Here is a 22560-nt window from a genome sequence, read left to right as displayed (position 1 = left end):
AAAAAAAATTGTCTACATGTCACATCACAGAACAAGGATAAATACTCTGTTCAATCATTCTATGTCACCTTTAAAAGAAGGAGGGGGGGGCAATAATTGTGGCCATCTAGTTGAGAGAAAACAATTATGGCTTTCTTTGCTCATTTACCAATGATGCCAATATTTTTGTCCATAATTGTAACTACTGTAATAGTCTTTCCACTTAAAGTCAAGTTTAATGTCAATGTCATATATGAGTATTGACTGAGTCAAGTCATAGTAATAATATGTGGTGATTGTATTAAATTTGGTAATATGATGTGTATATTGAAGAATGTTTCTCAGTGTTATAAATTTTTCGAGCAATTAAAGTACAGTGATCTAATGGTATGCACAATGGTCTTTTCTTGTCTCTTTATTGCCCCCTGTTGACAATTCTGAGGTACAACTACAACTCCTAGACTGTAAAAAGTAAGTTGAAACTACTTTTAAAAAACGGCATCAATTGGTAACAACTAAACAATTTTTACTTTTTCAACTTAAATGTTTTGCCTAAAGTGAGAAAATTAAACTAAATTAAAACCTTTAAATTACCTATTGAAGTTATTTTTTTAAGTTAACACAACATTGACTTTTTACAGTTTTACACTGTACAGTTCTTAATATTTAATATTGTTTTAAGCTCAAGCTTTAATTATGACTATATGTTGTTAATATGGTATTAATTTAATACCATGGTGTTTGTTTAGGTACATTGTATTAAATATCAGTTTATATAAATACAGTATAATAAACATACAGAACAACCAAATTACCATCAGTACTAATACCATGGCGGTGCCACAATACATTTTTATAAAGGTTTCCTTCTCTGTGCAGATTCTCTGCAAACTCTTTAACTTTGTTCAGAATGCTTTTTATGTACAGTGCTAAAACTTTCTGCATAGTAATCTGGTCTTGTGTGTCTTTTTATGCCTGCTCAAGTTTAGTGTTAAAGCCAGATAACGAAAGACTGCAGCAAGCAGCTCCTTGTATCCCCCACAGCATACCTAATTAGATCCATGCATTCAATGAAAATTATTATAGATAAGCAAAAATATGCTCGTGCTACAAACAATGCAGGCACTGTTGAATTAGTCGTACTGTACACTCAAAGTGTAAAACCACTGGGAAATAATTCAAAAACTTTTGAATCAAATTAAACCAAATGTTGTTGTGTTTTAGAAAAGGACGATATGGTTTGTGATTCTGATGTATGGATAACGTCTTCAGAGATGGCGGTGTTTTGTGGCTGTATTAATGGAATGACCAGTAGAGGGCAGTATGCATCAGTTGAAGATCATTTATTTAGGTACTGCAAGTAAAAGAGTTTGATGAGCTTTCGTTCTTTATTCTTCTTTGATGTCTCCGAGCACGTCTTGTTATTTCTTCAAGATTTTTTAAAGAAAGATATAGGCTTTCTAAAGACAGATCATTTTAATTCCAAATCAGATAAGACACATTATAGCTGAATTCTTGAATGGGGATAAACTTTATGTTTAAAAACATTTTTTTTCTTGCATACAATTTTAATGCAATAAATAATCTTATTTGAAACTATTGTGTAGCTTTGCATCTATGGGAAGATTAACCTTACAAATTAAAACACTGTAAGTGTATTATTATGCAATATTATCTCATAGCATTTCAATATGATTTTTTTTTTTTTAGAAACACTATCTCCTCAAAGCAGGTTTTGATGCTGACATTTTTAATATTATTTACAAATTATGCCCATCCCCATTTATGCCCCAAAAACACACCCAAAGCACAACAAATGTCTGCTTGTCTAATATGTTCAGCATGTTCATTTCCAAATTAATGCACATGTTTGTCTATCTGTAAGAATTTTTAATGTAGCACATCAAATACTATAACACGAATCCTTGAAAAGAAAACTAGTTTTGAACCGGATTTAGGTGACAATAGAAAGTTCTTCTTAACTCTCTTTACGAGAACACACTATCAAAAACCACATCGTCCCCCTCCTACACAATCCACGGATAGCATGTTCTCTGTCTTCCTCCCACAAAGGTCATCAGAGATGAAAAGTAACTCAGGTATTCTGAAAAGTAAACAAAGAGTTTTGACAGGATCATTTATTTTGAACAGTGCTCAAATGTGTTACGGCAATTGTTCTTCAGGATTATTTCTGAAACTGCAATAACAAGTCTGTTATTGCATGATTAATGATGGTTGAAAATTATTGAGCATGTTGTACACTATTTGGGAATTCCTGTATGTAATTATAAAACAACTATACTATACTTGTCTCTTTTGTATGTCTCTTTTCTTTTCACAAGATTTTTATTCAGTGCTTTTATACTGCTGGGTTTAAATTAGCCTATGCTGAATTGTTTAAACTCAAAATGCTTGGTTGCTCCATGTTTGTGTCAAATATGGGCATTTTTCTGGGTTTATTTAAACCAGCGGTTAGGTTTGTTCATGTTTTACCTAAGCATAAATTGAAAAGCAAGCATTTTTGTTCATGTTTCTGTCTGCATACTGCATAGCAGCATTTGGTGGGAGTAATTAGCAAAATTGGTTCCTGAGTCAGATGTACTAAAATATGAGATGCAGGCTTGTAGATGGCAAGCACTTGTGTATGTTGACCCCTGCAAAAAAAACATGCAGGGGTCAACATGCAATCATACACGGGTCAACATACATAAGTGCTTACCATCTACAAGCCTGCATCTCATATCAATTCTGCTAATTACTCCCATCAAACCATTACAGCAATGGAAGTATTTATTAAAAGATGATGTTTAGTGTAGATTAAAGTTGACTTCAAAGTAATTAAAGACCACAGGAAATGTGATATTTATGCTTTCACATGCATATGTTAACATTGCGTTTCACGCCCACATGCGTAAAGAAAACATTGTTTTTCAGCTTTGTGAGTTCCCTGTTACTCGGCACTGACAAATGACAAAAGTGCCATCGCCTCACCTTTTTTGTTGTTGTCTTGTTTTAATACATGCAAAACTGCTGATCCATAGGCTTTCTGTGGTTTGATTTTCTGTCTTCTTTTATTTTATTTTATTTTTTCAGAATTTGTCTGATATTCCTATAATATTGCACTTGTAACACACAGTACTGCTGATTTAGTGCAAAACAGAATGAGATAAGATTATACATGTATGAGAAAAAGATCCCAGATGTGTTTCTTATTTATCATTACATTTGTTTCAGAAGAAAAAATATAAAATCTGTAATCATGTAAATTTATAGTTGGTTTTAGATTTAAAGTATTGTTTTATTGTGTCTCCTCTCTCTTTCAAGTGCAACCCCAAAATAGGTGAAGGCTATTTTAAAATGGTCATGGATGGCAAAGAGTAATAAAACTAAATGCAAATAATAAAATGTTACTAAGCATATTATAAAACTGTGCATGCTGGAAAGTAAAACAAAAACACTGCACTAGGTTGAGTATTCTGGTTTAAACTATGGCTGATGCCCTGTGTATTTTGTAGCAGCTCCTGTGAATATTCACATGTACTGTAATTATATTTGTGTGTGATGAGAGCTCAAACTATATTCCTTTGTGCTGTATAGGGGATAAATCACAAAGTAAAACAATTACTAACACAAAACAATTAACAAACAGCTAAAATAATATAACATGCAGATAAAAAACTATAAAAAAAATGCAGAAATATCAAACCATTGTTTTGACTGACAAATGAAAATGGATGAATTGTAAACCCTTGAAACACATGACAACTTGTCAACTAACAACTAATGACTAACATTTATGTGACTAACAGTTCAGTTTTTCACGTAAACTCTGGCTTAATTATATACTCTATATCAGTGGTCTCCAATGTGGTGCCCACGGGCATCAGGTTGCCCGCAAGGAGTTTGTGAGTTGCCCCCCAAAGCACACTCTACTAATAGCCTCAATTTTAATATCTATTATTTACATATTTTTTACGTGTACAAGTTAAATAAAATAAAATCAACAAGTAAAACAAAAAAGTTTTGAGTAGACTATCAAAAATGTAGCCCTTCATATTGTTTTATCCATTGTAAAAAGGTTGGAGAAAAAGGTCGGAGACCCCTGCTGTATATAATATTACTAATAATATTATTACCTAAATTTAGGATTTATGCTTTTGTTGTTATATTGTGTTTACCCTGTGTTACTATTACAAAATATAATAATAATTAGAATTTAAGACAAATTTCAGAAACATTATTAGGAGCACACGTTTTATCTCACTTTTTGTATAGTTGCGAAGATAGGCTAGCCCTTGTGTCAACTTTCTCTTGTGACAACTAGCCCCGGTTTTATTTATTTATTTATTTTATTACCGGCATTGAATTCACACATTTATCTTTCAATTACATTAACAACAAAACGTTATTAGGTACAGTACGACCGGCACAAAGAAACTACAAAACCCATAAACCCTATCCAAAACACACTAACCGCCGTGTGTTAGTTTAACTGTGTGCGTGCGTGTGTGTGTTTGTACGTGTGCGCGTGTGAGTGATTGAGTGCGTGTGTGCGCGGGAGCGCGCGCTTGTGTTGTCTGCCGACTCTTCTGACGTCATCGCTGGAACAGCCCTGTCACGCGCTGTTAGTAAAAGTTGGGATAGGAGGCTCGAGACGGAGAACCGCGGCGAACTCGATCAACGGTCTTGCTGACGCACGAGGCTCACCTCCCCTTTCACACCACAGGCGAAAACCCTAAAACTCTGTGTAAGCTCGAGCGGTGTGGATTATTTTGAGAGTGAAGCTTCATGCAATAATAATATTCTGCTCGGAGTTAGAGAGATATAGCTCGGAGGAAAAGTTAAAAAGTTTTACATTTATCTTTAGTCAATGTAGTGAGTTTATTCAAGAGTCGGCGTACGTAGACGGGTGAGCCCGAGCTGTCAAACCCGATGACTACTGCAAACTGCCCCGGGAATGAAGAGCTGGATTTCAGACTGATCTTCGGGGAAGACGGGCAGCAGCCGCCGCTAGGCCCCGCAGGTTAGTGCTTTACTTCGGGATACTTACACACACTTCATCGGTATAGATTAACTCATGAATAATGCATCAAAAAAGTGATAAGGTCGAAAACAAGCGCAAAACACGTATACACAAATGCATTAGAGACCGCGCTGTGGCAATGACAGTGTTCGCCGGCTTTTTGCTTTACAACAAATGCTGTATTTGTGGTTTCATGTGTAGTTGTGAATTCAGCCAATGGAAGCGAGAAGCGGTAAGTTTAGGCGATGTGGCGGTGTGTGTGTGCGTTAACCGGCGAACTAATGTAATCAGTAAGATTCGCACCGCAAATTTACTGAAGAGTTTAAACCTTTAACAGCGGCTATGAACCTAGTGAGCTGTCTAGGCAGACTTTTCGGGTTAAAGTGGTTTGAGTCAGAGCCACCATGTCTTATGCAGCTGAATCTGACAGCTGGTGCACAGAGAGAAATGCTATAAAAGTTTCTGAAATCACTTTGCCATGCTTTCAACTTTAGCACATGGAAAAGGTTTCAGCCCAAAAGTTTCCATTAATACTTTGTGTTGTTACACAGTTAATCAGCCGTAGTAAGTTTTGTTACTGACCTTTGTTGTGCTTTGAATAATTATGTTAGTGTATGTGAAGAAATAAATGACTTAAAAGAGATAACTGTAAGTTTTTGCCTTATTCTGGATAATGGTTTGTTTACTGAATAGTGTTCCTATATAGCTCAGTGGTAGAGCATTGCGTTTGTTGTGCAAAAGGTTGTGGGGTTTGAACCCAGGGAATACACATACTGATTAAAATTAAAAGCATCTGCCAAATGCATAAAAAAATAAAATAAAATTGCACATTCTTGGGTTACCATAACATTCATTAGCATATAGACAAATCTGAAATTTAAAAAAAATATACACATACCTGTTATGCGCAGCTCAACCAACATTTTGCAACTTAATTTATTTTGCTTTGCTTATATATGTGTTGGTCTTTGCTATTTAAAATATTAAATATCTAATACCAACAGCTCTTATAATGCTCTTACAAAGAGTTAAAAAAGAAGTTAAAGTGGATTGTGAATATTAATTCGATAAGTCTGTTGTTAAAATATATATTAATCCATGAAATCAGCTGCACATTCAGCACCCAGATCCAGAGTTTGAGACTACCAGGCATGGCAACAAGCATGGCTTGTGTATATATGTGTGTGTGTGTGTGTGTGTGTGTGTGTGTGTGTGTGTGTAATGGCCTAATGAAAAATGTGTGTGAGAAGTAGCAACCATATCTGCATCTGTCAGTGTGCTCGAGTGTGTCGTGAAGGAAAGAGATTTGGGTATAGTGAAAGCAGAATGCCTGTGTGGGTGGACCTCTGTGTTTTTTGTTTAAGTTTTGCATGAGTTTTTTTTTGTATTGCATAGGAATTGAGATCTCTGGTATATTTACAAGAAGAATACCCACCATGTTTTGTTTATTATGTTGTACTACTGTGTTATGAAACCTTATAAAGACAGGAGGCTTTGCAAGTTCATAAACTACAGGAATCCGTTTAACCATAACTGCTGCGCTGTCATTGAAACACAATTGCGATTTCATGTCTAACGTGCCAATCACCTGAGAGTCTTTACGTAGATCAACAAAACAAATAGAAAAAAGTATAATTTGAGACAGAAGGTGGGAGGAAATATTTGGACTAACAGTTGGAAATAAAAGATCTTCTGTGTGCAAGTGTTGTTTTTTTGCGTATTGCGCTGCATAACTTGCCCCATCTGTATAGGGTTTGCAGACGCTCGTACGTCAAGTGTTATGAATCATAATACACAGAATTATATGAATTTACATTGTCATTGTGTAATTTCTTTACATGAATTTCTGCAACTCTACTTATTCCCCCTTATTTATAGAAATTTAGAGAATTAAAAAAATATAAAAAATAATAGAACTGAAGCTTGATCAAAAAAGTAATGAATACATTTTTTTCATTTCTGACCTGCAACTCTGTGTTTTTTGCGTTATTACAGAGTTGACTAAACAATTAAACAATGTTTTATTGGAAAGAAATTGAAAATGCTTTCTAAATGTCTTTGTCAAATCATAATAAAGCAGCAGTATTTCAGGTAGATAAAATTAGATTAGTTTTTGGTTGTTTAGCAGGTTTGTTTTTAAGTCATGTTTTGAGTCATCATGATTTTAATGCAGTAAAAGGGCAGGGCTGTTGTTACTACACACACACACATCACATGTCTCTCAGTCCCAATGCTGCTTTAATCTCTGGCTGTTAACAGTCACAAAAATAAGATGACTGGCCAGTTTTTGTGATTTTATGTACACAAGACAAGGCAGAATTAATAACTGATTTCTATTTGTATTCCAAAGCACAAAATCACATATCAGCTTATTGTATAATTCTGTTTTGTTGTAACCACTGATCTACAGTATATAAATGACTGGATTGTGCATGACGTCACAATTGTGAAACCACCACGCCAACATATTGGTAGGCCCAAACATTCTATTAAATCAATGGACGTTATCAGATTTTAATGATAAAACATTAAATCACTTTCTTTACTAGTCTCCTTTTTAATGTTTAAAGTCTCCCTGGCCGTTATTACAACACAAACGTCGTAAACATGTACATAGTTATTTACTGAAAGTTGTAAATTTTGCTTTTTAAACAGTTAGTTACTATACATTCATCTTTATTACAGTATCAGATCAGTGGACAGTAGGGCTGTCACTTTTGAGAAAAATCAAATTCGAACGGATTTCGAATATCATGCAATGTATCCGAATATAATTTTATATACAACTATAATTCTATCTTGACATGCACATTAGGTTCATGCTGGTCCAATTTGATTCCCTCTCTTGCGCACAGTTGCCGTCGTCGGTCTCACTCTCACCCTCCTTCCTATTTACGCATAAAAAATGCGCTACACATGGCATTTAAAAACCGGATGGTTTATTTATAGTTCGAATACGGATATTTCACGTCATGTTCGAATGCATATTCGAAAATCGACTAAAAAGTGACAGCCCTAGTGGACAGACCGCAGCATATTTAGTATTAATGACAAACGTGTTCCTTCTGAAATCTAAATAAATAATCATGCTTTGCTCCGTATGTGCATGCAATATTTGCTGGTTTTGTAATTATGTTATCTTTACAAGTTACCTAAACTTATTCAAAAAAATAACGCTGACCGTGTAATGTCAAAAAACTTTATTTGTACTCGTGTCATTAACAGAATGCAGCAGACACACTCACCTTAACGTTTTTTATAAATCCTTATCCTGCCCGATTAAAACATAAATATTGCAAATAACACTAGAAGTAACAATTTATTTACATACACATATCCTAAAAACGAATCTTGTGTGACTGATACGCAGTAAACCGGGTGAATTTATGTCATTATTTTGAATATAAGTCAATGACGCCCTCTGCCGGTTGGGCATACCAAGATGGCCGCTCAAACTCTGCTCTAGCTTTACCTCATGCTGTTATGTTAAGCGTTATATGCTCAATCCACTAATTTAATATAGATCAATGGTTGTTACCCACTATTTTATTAAATATTTTGCTAGTAATTTCCACTCATTTGATATGTGATTTAGAAAGTTCATTTTAAACTCCATAATATTCCAGTGATTTTTATTTTAATGGTCAAAATGAATATGGTTGTCCCATGAGACTGTAACCAATTTACATAACAATATAACTTTTATATAATATTTGACATGTTTCTACAGGATTCTTTGGTGTACCACAGTAAATGTTGGTAGTTGATATTCTTGTTAACGATCAGTAGTTCACAGTCAACTTCACTTTAAACAACACAGAACAAACAAAACCAAATCCTCACTGAATTCTTGCAGCATGACGGTGTGTTCGTTTGGTTAACCTGTGAATATTTGCATAATTGTCATCGTCACCTTGGATGACCCACGTCAGAAAAACTTAAGCACTTGTGCTGTGGCAACTTTCATTTGTGACATTTCTACACATGAAGAGAAATGACACAGTTTGGGTATTACTTGTAATCTTGTATGGAGCGTAATAGGAACCAAAGACATTTACTACAATATTTAGTTCCTTAATTTCATACCTGCATACAACCGAGGTTGAGTGTGCAGCAAAAGTGGCCTCTTCCCCTTGTAGAGGTGACTGTAGTAGGGGCAGAAGGTGCACTCTCAGGACTGGGTAGAGTCAGATAGTATGGAGCTGTCTGGCAAAGTGCCCAGGCACAGCATGTGGTTTTGAGATGGCAGTGGAATTCAATGGGAGGGGCACAGGACCCTGCTGCCTAAACAGAAACAGGAAAGACGGTACTCTCTTTTTCTCTTTTTTAGTTTTCTTCTCTTGATCTTTTTTATCTGTAGTTTGCTCAGGATGGAACTGGCAGCGTTGATCAGTACAATCCATCTCATCCCGTTGCTCTGAAAACTTAGGTCAGCAGAGTTCATGAAGCCAGCGTAGAGTTAGTTTACAAGTCAGTTGCCAAATGTTGATAAAAAAAAATCAGAGGATGCAGTGTTTAGCATCTGTGCTAGCTTGCGTCTGCTCATCTGGCTGGCTGGCTGTCTCGGTCGTGGGAACGACTGAAATTACATCGCTCTCAGGGTGGGTTATTTTGAGCCGCGGCAAAAGTGGCAGGGGGCAGGCTGCAGGTTCGCTGGTCCCTTCAGAGACGGACTCCCCCCTTAGCCAGCAAGTGCCACCAGACGAATTGTTGGACTATTCAGCCACGCGCTGCCTTGCTCTGTGTGTGCCGAGATCAGAGGAGAACTGTTACAATGCTGTGCGCTACGTCCCCAGGTGAGGTTACAGACTCAGGTGTAGCAGGCCTAGCTGCTTGTAGGTCAGCAAATGGTTGTTGGGGTGTAAATCAGACAGGGAGCTTTACTTAGAGCACAACAGCCATGCTAGTGTGAAGAGACGGTGACCATGGACGATACTGCAATAGGCCTAATAACTATTTAAAATATTGTTTTGCTGTAAAAAATTCTTCGTTCGGTTTCGTTTTAGTGGTAAATGCCAATGTGTAACTCATCCTACACCGTTTGTGCTGCATAAAGAAGTGATACCGCACATCGTGTGACTTGTTGAGGAGAGCTATGCTATTACGTTTCTAAGCAGTCAGACCTAAAAGGGCGAAAAAATCCCAGACTTGTAGGAACCTAGGACAATATTATGAGGTGGACTTGACTTAGGTCTGTAACACCTTTGCAACCACCTAGAACATTATAGAAATCATATAGCAGTGCATTATAAGCACTTAGAACCATTTTATCAACCTCCCTGAAACATGAAACTTTTAAAAGGTTGCTCAAACATGCGCGTGTTTACTGGTGTTCATGAAGTCCTACACAGAGCAGAAAATATACTGAAGGGTGTTTTGTGAGTCATGCCGTCTATGGTCAATGATACATTCAGATATGTTCAGTTCTGCTTGGGGTTTTGAGGTAGGTATGCACCGATCCAATATTTTGGATCGGTATTGGGGCCGATCCGGGCTTTTTTGCTGGATCGGATATTAGACTAACAGGGGCGATTCAATTCCGATACTGTGCGTTACCTGTGGTTGTTACTGACAAGCTATATTTAAAGTCTTCTTAATACATTCGATAGCTTCATGTGAACGCACATTTAAAGTTATTTAAGTTAAGTTTACGGACCCCCTGTAACTTACAACAGGGTTAATCCACTGGTGAAGCGACGTCATTCACACACACACACACACACACACACACACACACACACACACACACACACACACACACACACACACACGATAACTGTAGGCTGTTTTAAAGATCTGATTTTATTAAGTCTCAGTAAGCTGTTGGATGGATGCAATTCCGTATGTGCTGGGCACACGATGCATCTATTATCTTTGGGTTTTAAAAGTCATAAACTTTCCATTGCGGTGCGAGGATTCCCATGTGAGAATGATTCAAGTGCATCAATTCTGCACCCAGAATTGTTTAGATCGTTTAAATTATCTATTGTGTATATAATTTGCTTTATTTAAAAATAAAGTTGTCCTCCGAATAGGGAGGGTGGTGGCGGGCCCAGGAAACCCCAAAAAGTAGCATTCAGTATGATGTAGGTGCATTAATCCTGCACCAGGGATTGTCATACATGGTCCGGTTAAGCGCATATTTCCCAAAATAACCATCTGCACACTAAAGCTTTTTAACTGTGACAGTTTTGCGCAATTAAGGAAAATATATTTAGCATACTTATTTGGTCAAACTTACCTATTATATGTTTTCCTAAACACTGCCATGGTTAAAGGCGCTCTAAGCGAATAATGTGCGACGTCACTTCCTGTTGATGTTTGAACTGTTTTCAAACAGACAGAGCGTAGCTAACTCCTCCCCCTCCCCCTCCCTTCCGTGCTTTCATGAACGCGCCCAACCCCCACCCCCAAATCCTTCTTGTCGTTTATTGGCTGGAATACTTTGTTTAGTTTTGTGATGCTAGGTTTGGCCATTTGTTGATATTGCCGTATGTGAAGCCTCGGCTGTCTACAGAGATCGCGTTTTTTTACAGTTTGATCAGCGGACAGGCAGCAAGCAGATAGTGAGGAGATGTTTCCGGTATGTAACAAAAAATGTTTTATGGTCTAAAACGCTTCAATTCGCTTAGAGCACCTTTAATAATTACTAATCTTCTTGTAACTTGTAAAACATTTTAAATTATTGGTTTTAAAATGTGAAATTATACTAGATGTAGCAGAAAGCCCTATACACATTTAACATTTTGTGTGTGTGTGTGTGTGTGTGTGTGTGTGTGTGTGCGCGCGCATGTGCGGATGCAATTTTAAATTGTTCAAGAAAAATACAGTAGTATCGATCGGCAGGGATCGGTATCGGCCGATACGCAAATTTTCTGGTATCATAATCGGATCGGAAATGAAAAAGTGGTATCGGTGCATCCCTAGTTTGAGGAAAGGCCAACAGTGCTGATTCTTGAATCTACAGTACCGTGTCAACATACAACATCAGTGTGGATTTAGCTACTTATGGGCAATCCATCACATAGGAACCTTGAGGAGATATTGTGCATAATGTAGCTACAGAAAGTTGATGAGCTCCAGCACAAATGTGTAAATGGAATTGCCATAAGATGGGGCACAAAGTGATTTTACATTGGTCCTTGCATTTAAAAAAAAATATTGTTTTAACACATGCTTGGGTAAAATATGGAACAACTATCCTATACTGGGTTGTTTTCATCCCAAAATTTCAAATAGTTTAAACCTATGGTTGGGCCAAATACAGACATTTTCAAGGTTAACCTTTTCAGCCAGTTTTGAGTTTTTATTGCACGTGACAGAAGTGGGAAGAGTGTGCTGCTTCTGGCAGCTGCAAAATGTAGCGCTGATAACATATATATAACATATATCCATCAGGACATTTTTTAGAAACAAGTTGATATAGAATTGATAATCTGTTCTAATAGTTTGCACTGTTTAGATTACTCTATTAAAACAAGCCAAGTTGTTTTAACACTCTGGTTCTGGTCCAAACAATTTTTTTAGAATCAGTATTGTGAAAACTACAGCAAAATTTTTGTCAATGGTGATTCTGTTCTTTTTTTTGCCATGTGCCATCTTGATTTGCTGGAAATATTGATTGATTTTGACAGATAATTAGCTTTACATCCATTCTTGGGAATTGGAACAGAAAGCTGTCATAGGTTCATGTCTCAAAGGTGGTTTCCAGGGCTTAGGTACGATGTGTACTGTACCCATGAGCTGTCTCAAGTCATTGGGCCACAGAGAAGGTGTATTTAGAGGATATGAACAATGTGTGCAAGGGCTTTGAATGTTAGAGAAGGTCTTTAAGGTGGTGGGTGCGAGGGGCTTGTTTCCTGGGGCGAGGCACGAGCAGATAGAGTATGTGTGGCATTTGTCTAGTTTAAATTTAGTGTAACTGAAACCAGTAAACAGGCGTATGCGGCTATTAAACAGGGAGCATTCTTAAACTTTTATATAGTTTGGCATTAGTGGCAGATAGTGACCGACACATCTTGTATCAGACACAGGTGGGAGTTGTGTAAGTCTTTGGTAGCAGTCTTAGTCAGAACGGATGAGCTTCTGTATGATGCTTTAATTAAGCATTAGTAAACTTAAAGTGTTTCAGCAGTGCTTTTCACACTTCTGATTGAAAAGGGGCTTTGTTCACTGGGTAGTGGTGTAACGATACATCAATGCCATGGTTTGGTTCTTATGATGGGTTTTAGAGCCACAGTTCGGTTCAGGAAGTTTATTTAACCAAGGGTGCAGATTGTATAACTTTGTTTTATTTGTTTCTCTGAAGGTGATGATGAGAGATCAGTACAGGATGCGAGTGACAGCAAGATGCAATCTTTTTTCCATCACACATACAATATAGCATTAACATGATGTGTATTTTGTTGTTTAATGATAAAATATGTTTTTAGGATAAAATCATTCTTTAAATGTCTTTAAATTTGTCTTCTTTAAATGTGCTTTTGTGGTTTGATAAAAACTCCTGACTGCAGTTTGTTTTTGGAAAGTCATGGTGACATCACGTAAAAGCTTTTATTGTAAAACCGTATTTTTTTTTAGTGTTAATCAATGTATATTTCGGCCACTTACAATCACTTTCACTGAAGCCCTTTTCATCTCACTTTGAGATTTTGGAAAATACACTGAAAATGCGTCCGGGATTTGAGCAGCTCAATGCTTCAGGGCTGGCTGGGGCAGCATGGGGCAGGGGCATTTGGAATGCCATGAGAGTATCGCAAAACATAGCGAGGTTGGTGTATTGTGGGTTTTCAGCCAGGTTCTGAGTATTGTTACTAGTGATATCCCGATCCAATATTCTTGCATGGATCGGATCAAGGACCGCCAACATGATCAATCCAATTCTGATACTGTGCGTTAGCCGTGGTTATAACTGAAAAGCTATTAAAAGGACAAAGTATTATAAAAGCACCATAAATGTTTTATGCACTATATTCAATATACACGCAATAGCTTCATGTGAAGGAATAAATGCACATTTTAAGATATTTAAGTTCACAGAGACACTGTTACTTACTCGCAAACTGAGTAAATCCACTGGTGAAGCGGACGGATGAATCGCGTCATTCACACACGCGCACACATAAGATAACTGTTGGCTGAACACTTATAACTAAACAGCATATCAATACAAACTTCAAAAGAACCGGATTGCACTAGTCAGGGCTCCAGACTAACTTTTTTCACTAGGAGCACAGTGGCCCCCAACTGAAAATTTTAGGGGCGCAACCAGAAAATTTAGGGGCACACACCGTAAATCAACATGCTAACCAAATATTCACATGTCTACTAATTTCCACTGTATTACTAATAAATACTTTAATGATAGATGCAGAAAGTACAATGTGTTTTTTCAAATTCAGTGACACATTTTATTGTGCACTTTTGGAAAAAAAGGTCAAATTTACTGGTTGCACATGTGCGACTGGATGTAAAATTCAGTGGCACACTCTCAAATTTTAGGGGCAAAATGTCACCATTTGGGGGGCAGTCTGGAGCCCTGCTAGTCCCCAATCACAAAACTGTCCAGTAAAAATGATCCTTACAAACATTCTTTTTGTGTGTGTTTGTAGGCCACCGCAAACCAGCAGCATGCACTCAAACTTCAGCTCTGGCCGCGTTGTGGGAAAACTAAAACAACACTTTTGTGTTTTTGCACTAAACAATGCACAAACATGAGCTATGACTCTAAACAACGAGTTATCAAAAAGCAGTGGTGTGCATTCATAATTAGCGCTGCAAAACGATTAATTATAACTTATCGTTTTCAGAATAAAAGTTTTTGTTTACATGTATGTGTGTACTAATAATTATGTATATATGAATACCTGAGGTTCGCTGTTGAAAGTCAACAGACACTGGACTGAAATGGTCACAATGTAGAAATGATGATAAAAAGCAAAACTTTTTCGGTGGCTGTATTAAAAAAGATTTTTACTTGTACACATGCAGTGAATTAAAATGCATCTTTATGTGACGCATAAGCCAAACAACTGAAAGTAGGCTATGTTGCATGTCAAAAAATGACGTAAAAGGGGGAAACCCTGAGCCTCAAAAAGTGATGCGAAATGCACGTCAAAAAAGTGGCGCTAAAGTAGGGAATACCCTGTGTGCATTTAAAATTTACCAAGGGGTGAAGATTTTGCTTTCTTTTCAGGGTATTGCACACAAGAGTCACGTTGTTGGCAGCTATTGTTCAACTTTTAAATGTGGCACAACGCAGACGTGTTGTTTGCGACCCCCTTCACATAGTGTTACTGCATTTAAATGAACAAACTGATGTGACAATACAAACATAATTGTGACCCTGGACCAAACAAACAGTCATAAGGGTAAATTTTTTACATTTAGATTTATACATCAGCTAAAATCTAAATAAATAAGCTTTCCATTGATGTATAGTTAGGATAGGAATTTTTTTATCAGCGATACAATGGTTTAAAAATCTGGAGTCTGTGCAAAAACAAAATATTGAGAAAATCGCATTTTAAAATTAAAGTCCAAATGAAGTCTTAACTGGCTTACAGCTGCAATGGCATTGTGGATGGAATTGGAAAATTGGAAGCTTGACTGGAAACCAAACTTGAACGGGAAGTCCCCAAAGAGCGGTAGGAACGAGTACAAGTTTGTAGGCGGGTTTCTGGCCAATTTTGTTAGATTTTGCTGCATCCACAAAATAAAGTTTTGATATATTTACCGTATGGAACAAATTTACAAAATATCTTCATGGAACATGATCTTTAAATAATATACTAATGATGTTTGGCATAAAAGAACAGTCGATCATTTAACCCATCCATTGTACTTTTTTGCTTTTTCTACAAATGAAGAGTTTTGTTCCAAAACTAATTTCGGTAAAAACATTGTGTTTTCTATACCAAGAAAGTGACAAGATTTAAACCACTATTTTCTGTTACAAACTTTCACATATCATATTTAGGTTATAAAAGCATAAAAAATTCAAATCCATCATTTGATTTTCAAAGATTTATTATAAAAACTGATTATGTTTTCTACAAAATGCAATAAAAAAGTTTTTTTTTCAAAATTCTATAAATCTATTGAATCAATAAATAAATGTGCATTCATCTTTGCCATGTTATATTCATTCAGTAGTTACACTGATTAGAAAATTAACATTAATGGCATTCATCAATACACTTTGTCATATAAAGAACACTGTCATTGTTGATTTCATCCTTGGGACGTCATCACTGAACCTTTTTGACAGCGATCAGCTGTAAAATGTTTTGGTCCTGCTCGATTTACGTTGGCTTCAAGTAAAATAATGGAACATTTTTCATAAGAGATCCCCTGGGGTCAATGTGTTAGCATGACAGAAGCTTGATGCTGTCGTTTGAGAACAAGCAACAGCCGGCATTTTTTCGTCTCCCGAGTGCCTCTAGCGTAAATTATTAAATTTTGATGGCTTACGTTTCTTCCCCATCCCTGTTGTTTTTTTTTTTTTTGCTTTATTTGTTGATCACGAAGTACAAACAAGATGAGGAAAACTAGGATTCTGTGTGTATTCAATGCACCGCCATATTTGTTTACAATGCTTGGAATGGTGCGCTGTGATTTGTTGATCATATTTATTGCGTTCTGCAGAGAAGGAGGAGTGGCGTTTATTATGTTTTGTGACAAAGGGGTGAAAAGATCACAGAATAACACAGCGGATATTGGATTTTGCATAAAATTAAGAATTTAGATTAAGAACTTTTTAATACTGACCTGATACAATACTGGTTTTGGCGGTAACTCTTATTTTTAATGGCGTTTATTGCTTTTTGGAACCAAACTCTTCAAATATACCAATGCAGCTTAAGACTGGTTTTGTTGTCCAGGGTCACATTTTGTATAAAGTATCACAGATTTTTAAGAATCCCATACAGAATTAATGGATGTTTCTTTCTATGTTTCTTTACCTTCCACTTGTTTATTAGCTTGTACCTTAGGTCCTCTTGTTCTCCTTTGGGTCACTGCTTTACTTCCTTCCCCTTATTTCAGTCCACAGGGCATCGTTACACAATTTACCCTCTGGGCCGTTGTGTAATTAAAAGTGTGTCTGACAGCTGGATGGTTAAAGGTGTGTGTGTGTGTGTGTGTGTGCGTGTGTGTGCGTGCGTGTGTGTTTGTTAGTTGTGGTATATTGCAGATGAGGCTCTGAGACTTTTGGCGGCCAAGATGATGAGTGTATTTTGATTAACCGCAACAATTTAGTTTCATTCATCCATAACAGGCTAAATGCCTGCTTCCTCTACCTTTAAAATCCAGTTTGAGCCGCCAAAACTCAGCCAGTGCTATAGTCGACTAAGTTTGCTACTGATTTTGCCTGATTTCTGTTTTTGCTTAATCTGATCTTGCACTTTTTTGTCAAGACTTCGTTTGCAAATTTTTAAGGCACAACAGTAAGTTTCTGGACAGTTGATGAAAGTCTTGTTTTAATGTCTTATTAAACTTTTTATGATAAATTGATTATTTTGGTAACTTGTGTCATGACTTGTGATAGTTTTCAGAAGAATGCATTGAAAATTACAAACCAATCAGTAATGTTTTGCACAAAAAACTAATGGGACCAATGAAAATGGTGGCTAGCAGAAAAAAATCTCATCATTGAACCCTGTTTTATGTGATTCTTCTAGTTAAATACAGGTACATGGTCAAGACGGACAGACACTGCTTGCTCAGACAACTCCTGATTTTACATAAATGTCACTTTATAAGCACACTGTGCTTCCGCAGCCAGCAGCATATCACCCTTTAGCCCAAGACTGGTTGCCCACTAAAGATAAATAGGGTTGAGCCTGGTCAGTACTTGGATGGGAGACCTCCTTGGAAAACCAGGTTGGGGCTGGCAGAGGTTTTAGTGAGACCAGCAGGGGCTCACCATGTGGTCTGTGTGGGTCCTAACACCTCATTAGTGATGGGGACACTGTCAAAAAGCACAGTTCTTGCCGATGAGACGTTTAACCAAGGTCCTGGTTGTTAAAAATCCCAGGATGTCTTTCGAAAAAGAGTAGGGGTGTGCCCTGGCATCCTGGCCAAACTTGCCCATTGGCCTACTAATCATCCCCTCATATATGGATTGGCTATATTATTTCCCACGGCTAAGCTGGTGTGTGGTGGGTGTTCTTGGGCAATATGGCTGCCGTCACATTATCCAGGTGGATGCTGCACATTGAAGGTGGTTAAGAAGAATCCCCCTTTTCATATGTAAAGCGTTTTGAGTGCTGCAGAAAAGCACTATATAAATGTAATTAATTATTATTAAGGAATTAAGTATTATTTATTATTCTGTGCCGTCTGTTCCAAAGCCAAGTCTGCAAGTCTAATGGGGGGTTTCCCGGACAGGGTTTGTCAAATGCAAGGTGTTTTTAAATAAGGCACCTCAAACATGCATTTTAGTGTGGCACTAGGATAAGCCCTATCGGGAAAACCGCCCTAAAAGTTTAATAAGCCAACAGAGAAAATATGGAATTACGTTCATTCAATGATTGTTTGCCACTATCAGAGTTGTTCGATTTGATTTCGCTCTATTGGTCATTTACTACCTGGTAAAATCACCTTACATTCCAGGTAAGTGAGCAGTGACACAGGGTAACATTTAGGATTCATGGTAATTCAGAGATTGCAGTTAAGTTGATGGGAATTGTAAGCCTTTCTGTAGCATGCATGGGCCAGATATAAGATCTGAAACCAGCTCTATGGCATTGACAATTTCAGCAGTGATAGACAAGGTTTGGACTAAATGAACCTGAGGCGTTCCCTCTGCCGGCTGAGCTTTGTTTATCCTGTAATGTTATCACAGCGTGAGATGGTTTAATTAGGGAGCTTTATTTAGAAAGCAAACATACGTTCATGTTGGCTTAGGCTGCCATCACCTAGCACAGCGGACATCCGCAGCTTATTGGTGATGTAACTGGCTAAAAAACTGGAGGCAGTGGCTCCCCTGGACTGGGAAAAGTTGCATTATATACAGAAAATTGTCGTTAAGGGGTATATCGGATGTTGTTTGGGGCTGAAACAAAACAGTTGTAAAAACCTAGAAAATATACTATGCTTTTTTAATAGATTAATAGGCCAGTTATTAAACTACGATTATAACAAAGCAAAGCCTTTGCGGTTTCTTTTTATTAAAGACAGCCTTTGCATTAAAGACTATAAATACATCACCAGCAGGCACAGTAAGGGAGACAGAGCAAGGCTATTTCATCATTTTAAAGCTTACATGTTATAATCCAGGAACAAAGGAAGTTAGTCATGTTTTGTATTAGGCTACTTCTTTTCTCACTAGGGCTGTGTATTGGCAAGGGCCTCACAAAGACAAAACATTACATTATGATGGGTCAGGATACAATATAACCTGGTACACTACAGTGCGATACATAAAAAATAGAGCTTAAAAATACTAATTGCTGTGTACCACCTGAGGTATTCTGATGTGTATCACATTATATTGATAACTCAAAAAAGAAAACCTTCAATTTCAATTTATTAGCAAATGTTATTTGCATTGGACAGTGTCACTGAACAATGAACACATTAATAAAAAAATTATAACAATCAGGACATTCTTGTCTTAAACCAGAAAAATGATTTTCTCTTTCCGTTTAGTTGTTTGATTGCCTTTATTAAAACAGACAGCAGCAGATTATAGGCTAATGTTGCTTTAAAACTTAATGCACCGATCCATTATATTAATAAACATCCTGTTTCTTTCGCAGCTGTTTATGTTCATCTATTACATAAAAAGTTGTGTTTATGAGTAAATTTGCTGACACCGTGATATTTTGAGGTAATTTTGTGTGTATGTGTCTGGTCAAGCACAGGGAGATATAAAAAATAATTAAATTTTATCTGAAACGGGTCCCTCTGTGTGCACGCTTTGATAAGTGTGTGCAGCTGCGTGTTCATGCTTTTAAATGTGCGGCCCGCGTACATATGAGGTTGCAAGTACAGATATCAGAGTTATATTCTGTTGTAGCAATCCTTGACAATCATATTTGAGTTTAGCGGTCCAAACATTTGGAGCAGAATACAGTTCATAAAATGTATTGATACTGGAGGGTTGGAATATCTCTATAGAAATATTCTGTCAAGATGGTCATTGGTCAGTGGTTGCAAACCCATCAAGTGGTTTATCAATTTTAGGTATTTTACAGATGTATAGTACACACTTGCTTCTTAGAAGGTTGACTACGTTGTAAAGTGACAGTCTAATGTCTAAATCTGTCTTTAAAAGCGGTCTTTGCTTTAAAAAGACTTTGAAGTGCTATACAAAAAAAAAAAAAAAAACTGTACTTATTTAGTCTATTATATGTGACAACAAATGTTGCTGGACAGTATATCTTTCCATTCATGTAATTATCAAGTTTACTTCAATTACTTTCAAGATCATATAATATTTTTATTTGTATTTTATTTTTTATAGCATTTTTCACAGGGTTCATGACTGCAAAATTTTAGATATATTTTACGTGTTAAAATATCATAATTTGCTTAGAAAAGGAAAAATCCTGAAATCCTGTAGTAATTTAAAAAGTAATAAACAGAGGAAATAAGCTCTGATTTAAAAAGAAGTTTAAAAAGGGGTCACTGTGAGTGTGAGAAAAATGACCCCTGAATCGCAGCTGCCCTCATTCAGCTCTGTGCGGTTGACTGAGAGCATCCAGTATATCGACTAATGAGACACACATATGCACACACACACACGTATGCAAGCTTAGGTTCAAGCATGCAGCCACAAGCATTCACACACACACACACACTTTTTGTTTTCCGCACGGCAGCAGTTGTGCATTACAGAGATCTTGGTGCTACAGGTGTGGGCTGAACTATGCGGCTTACGTCAAAGACTCAGTCTTTAGTCATGACGGCACACTGCCAACAGTTCTTAGAAACAAACAGCCTGTTCGGTTAATCTAAATCTCTATTTTCTTATCATGTGTGCAGTCAACCGTGTTAATTGCTCATATTATTAGCATTTAAGTCTCCATCATTCACTTTTGTTGTGCTCTGTATTATTTTTGAGTTGTTATTTCTGCTGGGTGTTGCAAATGGAGGCGTTTGTTGTGTTTGAACTGTAAGATAACCCTGCAGCTCATGAGAGTGCATTTTACATAGGGAACTCCGGATTAGGTTACACCCGTCTCTACAGACGATATGCACGTGGTTCAGGATATTGTGTAAGCAAGTTAGAAATTTACCCTTTTTGAGGAAGGTACAGGCACATCTTATAGCTCAGTTCACACAGCCTGTGCAGTGAATAAAGCTGGGGAGTGGAATGATTTTGTGTTTTATGATGGTGTGAGCCACGCATATGCTTTTCACACAGCATCAGCAAAACAAATGATTTGGCAGAAAAACTTAGGAAAGCCAAACATCACGTGTAGGTATAGGAAAATGAGGTGACGCAAGACATGAAAATCAGTTCAAAGTGGAAAGGCAAAAAATCTAGAAAGCTTTTAAATTGAGCTTGAGTGTTTCTGTTATTGGTACATCCTCAAGTTCTCTTCTCTAATACTACACACACTGTCACATTTGGGTGTAGGTGGTGTTGGGCGATATTCTTCATAGTGAGATCCTCCAATCATCTGTCTGTGTGATTGCCTATATACGATAGTATCGAAGGGTAGGGCAACAGTTTCCTTTGCTCATATTTTTATTCATGTACATTGTACACTGAAAGCCCTAATGCTGTTTGTACTCAAAAAATCAAGCAATCACTTAAACTTTGGATTCCCTCTGTGTGCTTCAAACAACCTCCTCCGCCGCTGGTGTAGTTGTCACTGTCCAGTTGTCTGTTATATACGGCCATTCGGCAAATGTCTCAGAAGTTAGCGGGAGTGAGAAAATGGCAGAAAATTTAAAAACATCTGCAGCTTTCAAAGCCGACGTGTGGAAGCACTTTGGCTTTAAAAAAAGTTTTTAAAAAATCAGTTCTTTTTTACATTTTTGATTTAAAAAAAGAAAAAGTATTGCAATGTATATCATATCATGACCCATGTATCGTGATATGTATCATATCGTGATGCCCTTGCCAATACCCAGCCCTACGTGATAGTGCATGTTGGTTGTGTGCTTCTTTGGAGAATTAATTTCATTCATTGATTGACATAAAGTCAGTCCCGAATACCTTTCGTTACACATTGTTATTTAAAGTTAAATGACAATTTTAGTCTTTATGAACACCAAGTGAACCTAATTGTTTAAGTGCACTGTACAAACTCCAAGTTTGATGAGTTCAGTCTATGTGACCAGTTAAGTGAACTTAAATATATTTATTTAAGTATATATAAATATACGTTTTTTTTTTTTTTTTTGAGACGACAAGTATACTCATTAAAATTATTTCAGTCATCTTATTAGGGTTTTCAGTGTATGACAAGCCACTTGATTGGATTGGTGACTGGCAACACTGTCATGACGTAACCTTCTTAAACATCATGCCATGATTCAAGCACGTCTTTGATGCCCAAACACGCTGCAAATGACTTGTGTGCCAGGGAAGGTGAACAACT

General features: G+C 37.0%; 1 protein-coding gene across 2 annotated transcripts in view; it reads left to right on the top strand.

Annotated features, from left to right (window-relative positions):
* The first annotated feature begins 4607 nt into the window (after positions 1-4607).
* Positions 4608-22560, top strand: part of nfatc3a (nuclear factor of activated T cells 3a) — a 70634-nt gene continuing 52681 nt past the window's right edge. The window contains exons 1-2 of one of the 2 annotated variants that reach the window (XM_065267918.2): positions 4608-4726; positions 4847-5002. In XM_065267918.2, coding sequence (XP_065123990.1) covers positions 4912-5002 — 91 coding nt within the window. In that variant the 5' untranslated portion in view covers positions 4608-4726; positions 4847-4911. Of the gene's footprint in view, positions 4727-4846; positions 5003-9459; positions 9799-22560 lie in introns of those variants that run through there. The other variant, XM_065267919.2, reaches the window with a different exon arrangement.

Source organism: Paramisgurnus dabryanus, chromosome 2 (genome assembly GCF_030506205.2).
Source record: "Paramisgurnus dabryanus chromosome 2, PD_genome_1.1, whole genome shotgun sequence".
Classification (NCBI taxonomy): Eukaryota; Metazoa; Chordata; class Actinopteri; order Cypriniformes; family Cobitidae; genus Paramisgurnus; species Paramisgurnus dabryanus.
Note: the sequence above shows the minus strand (reverse complement) of the source record. Positions and strands in the feature narration are given on the sequence as shown.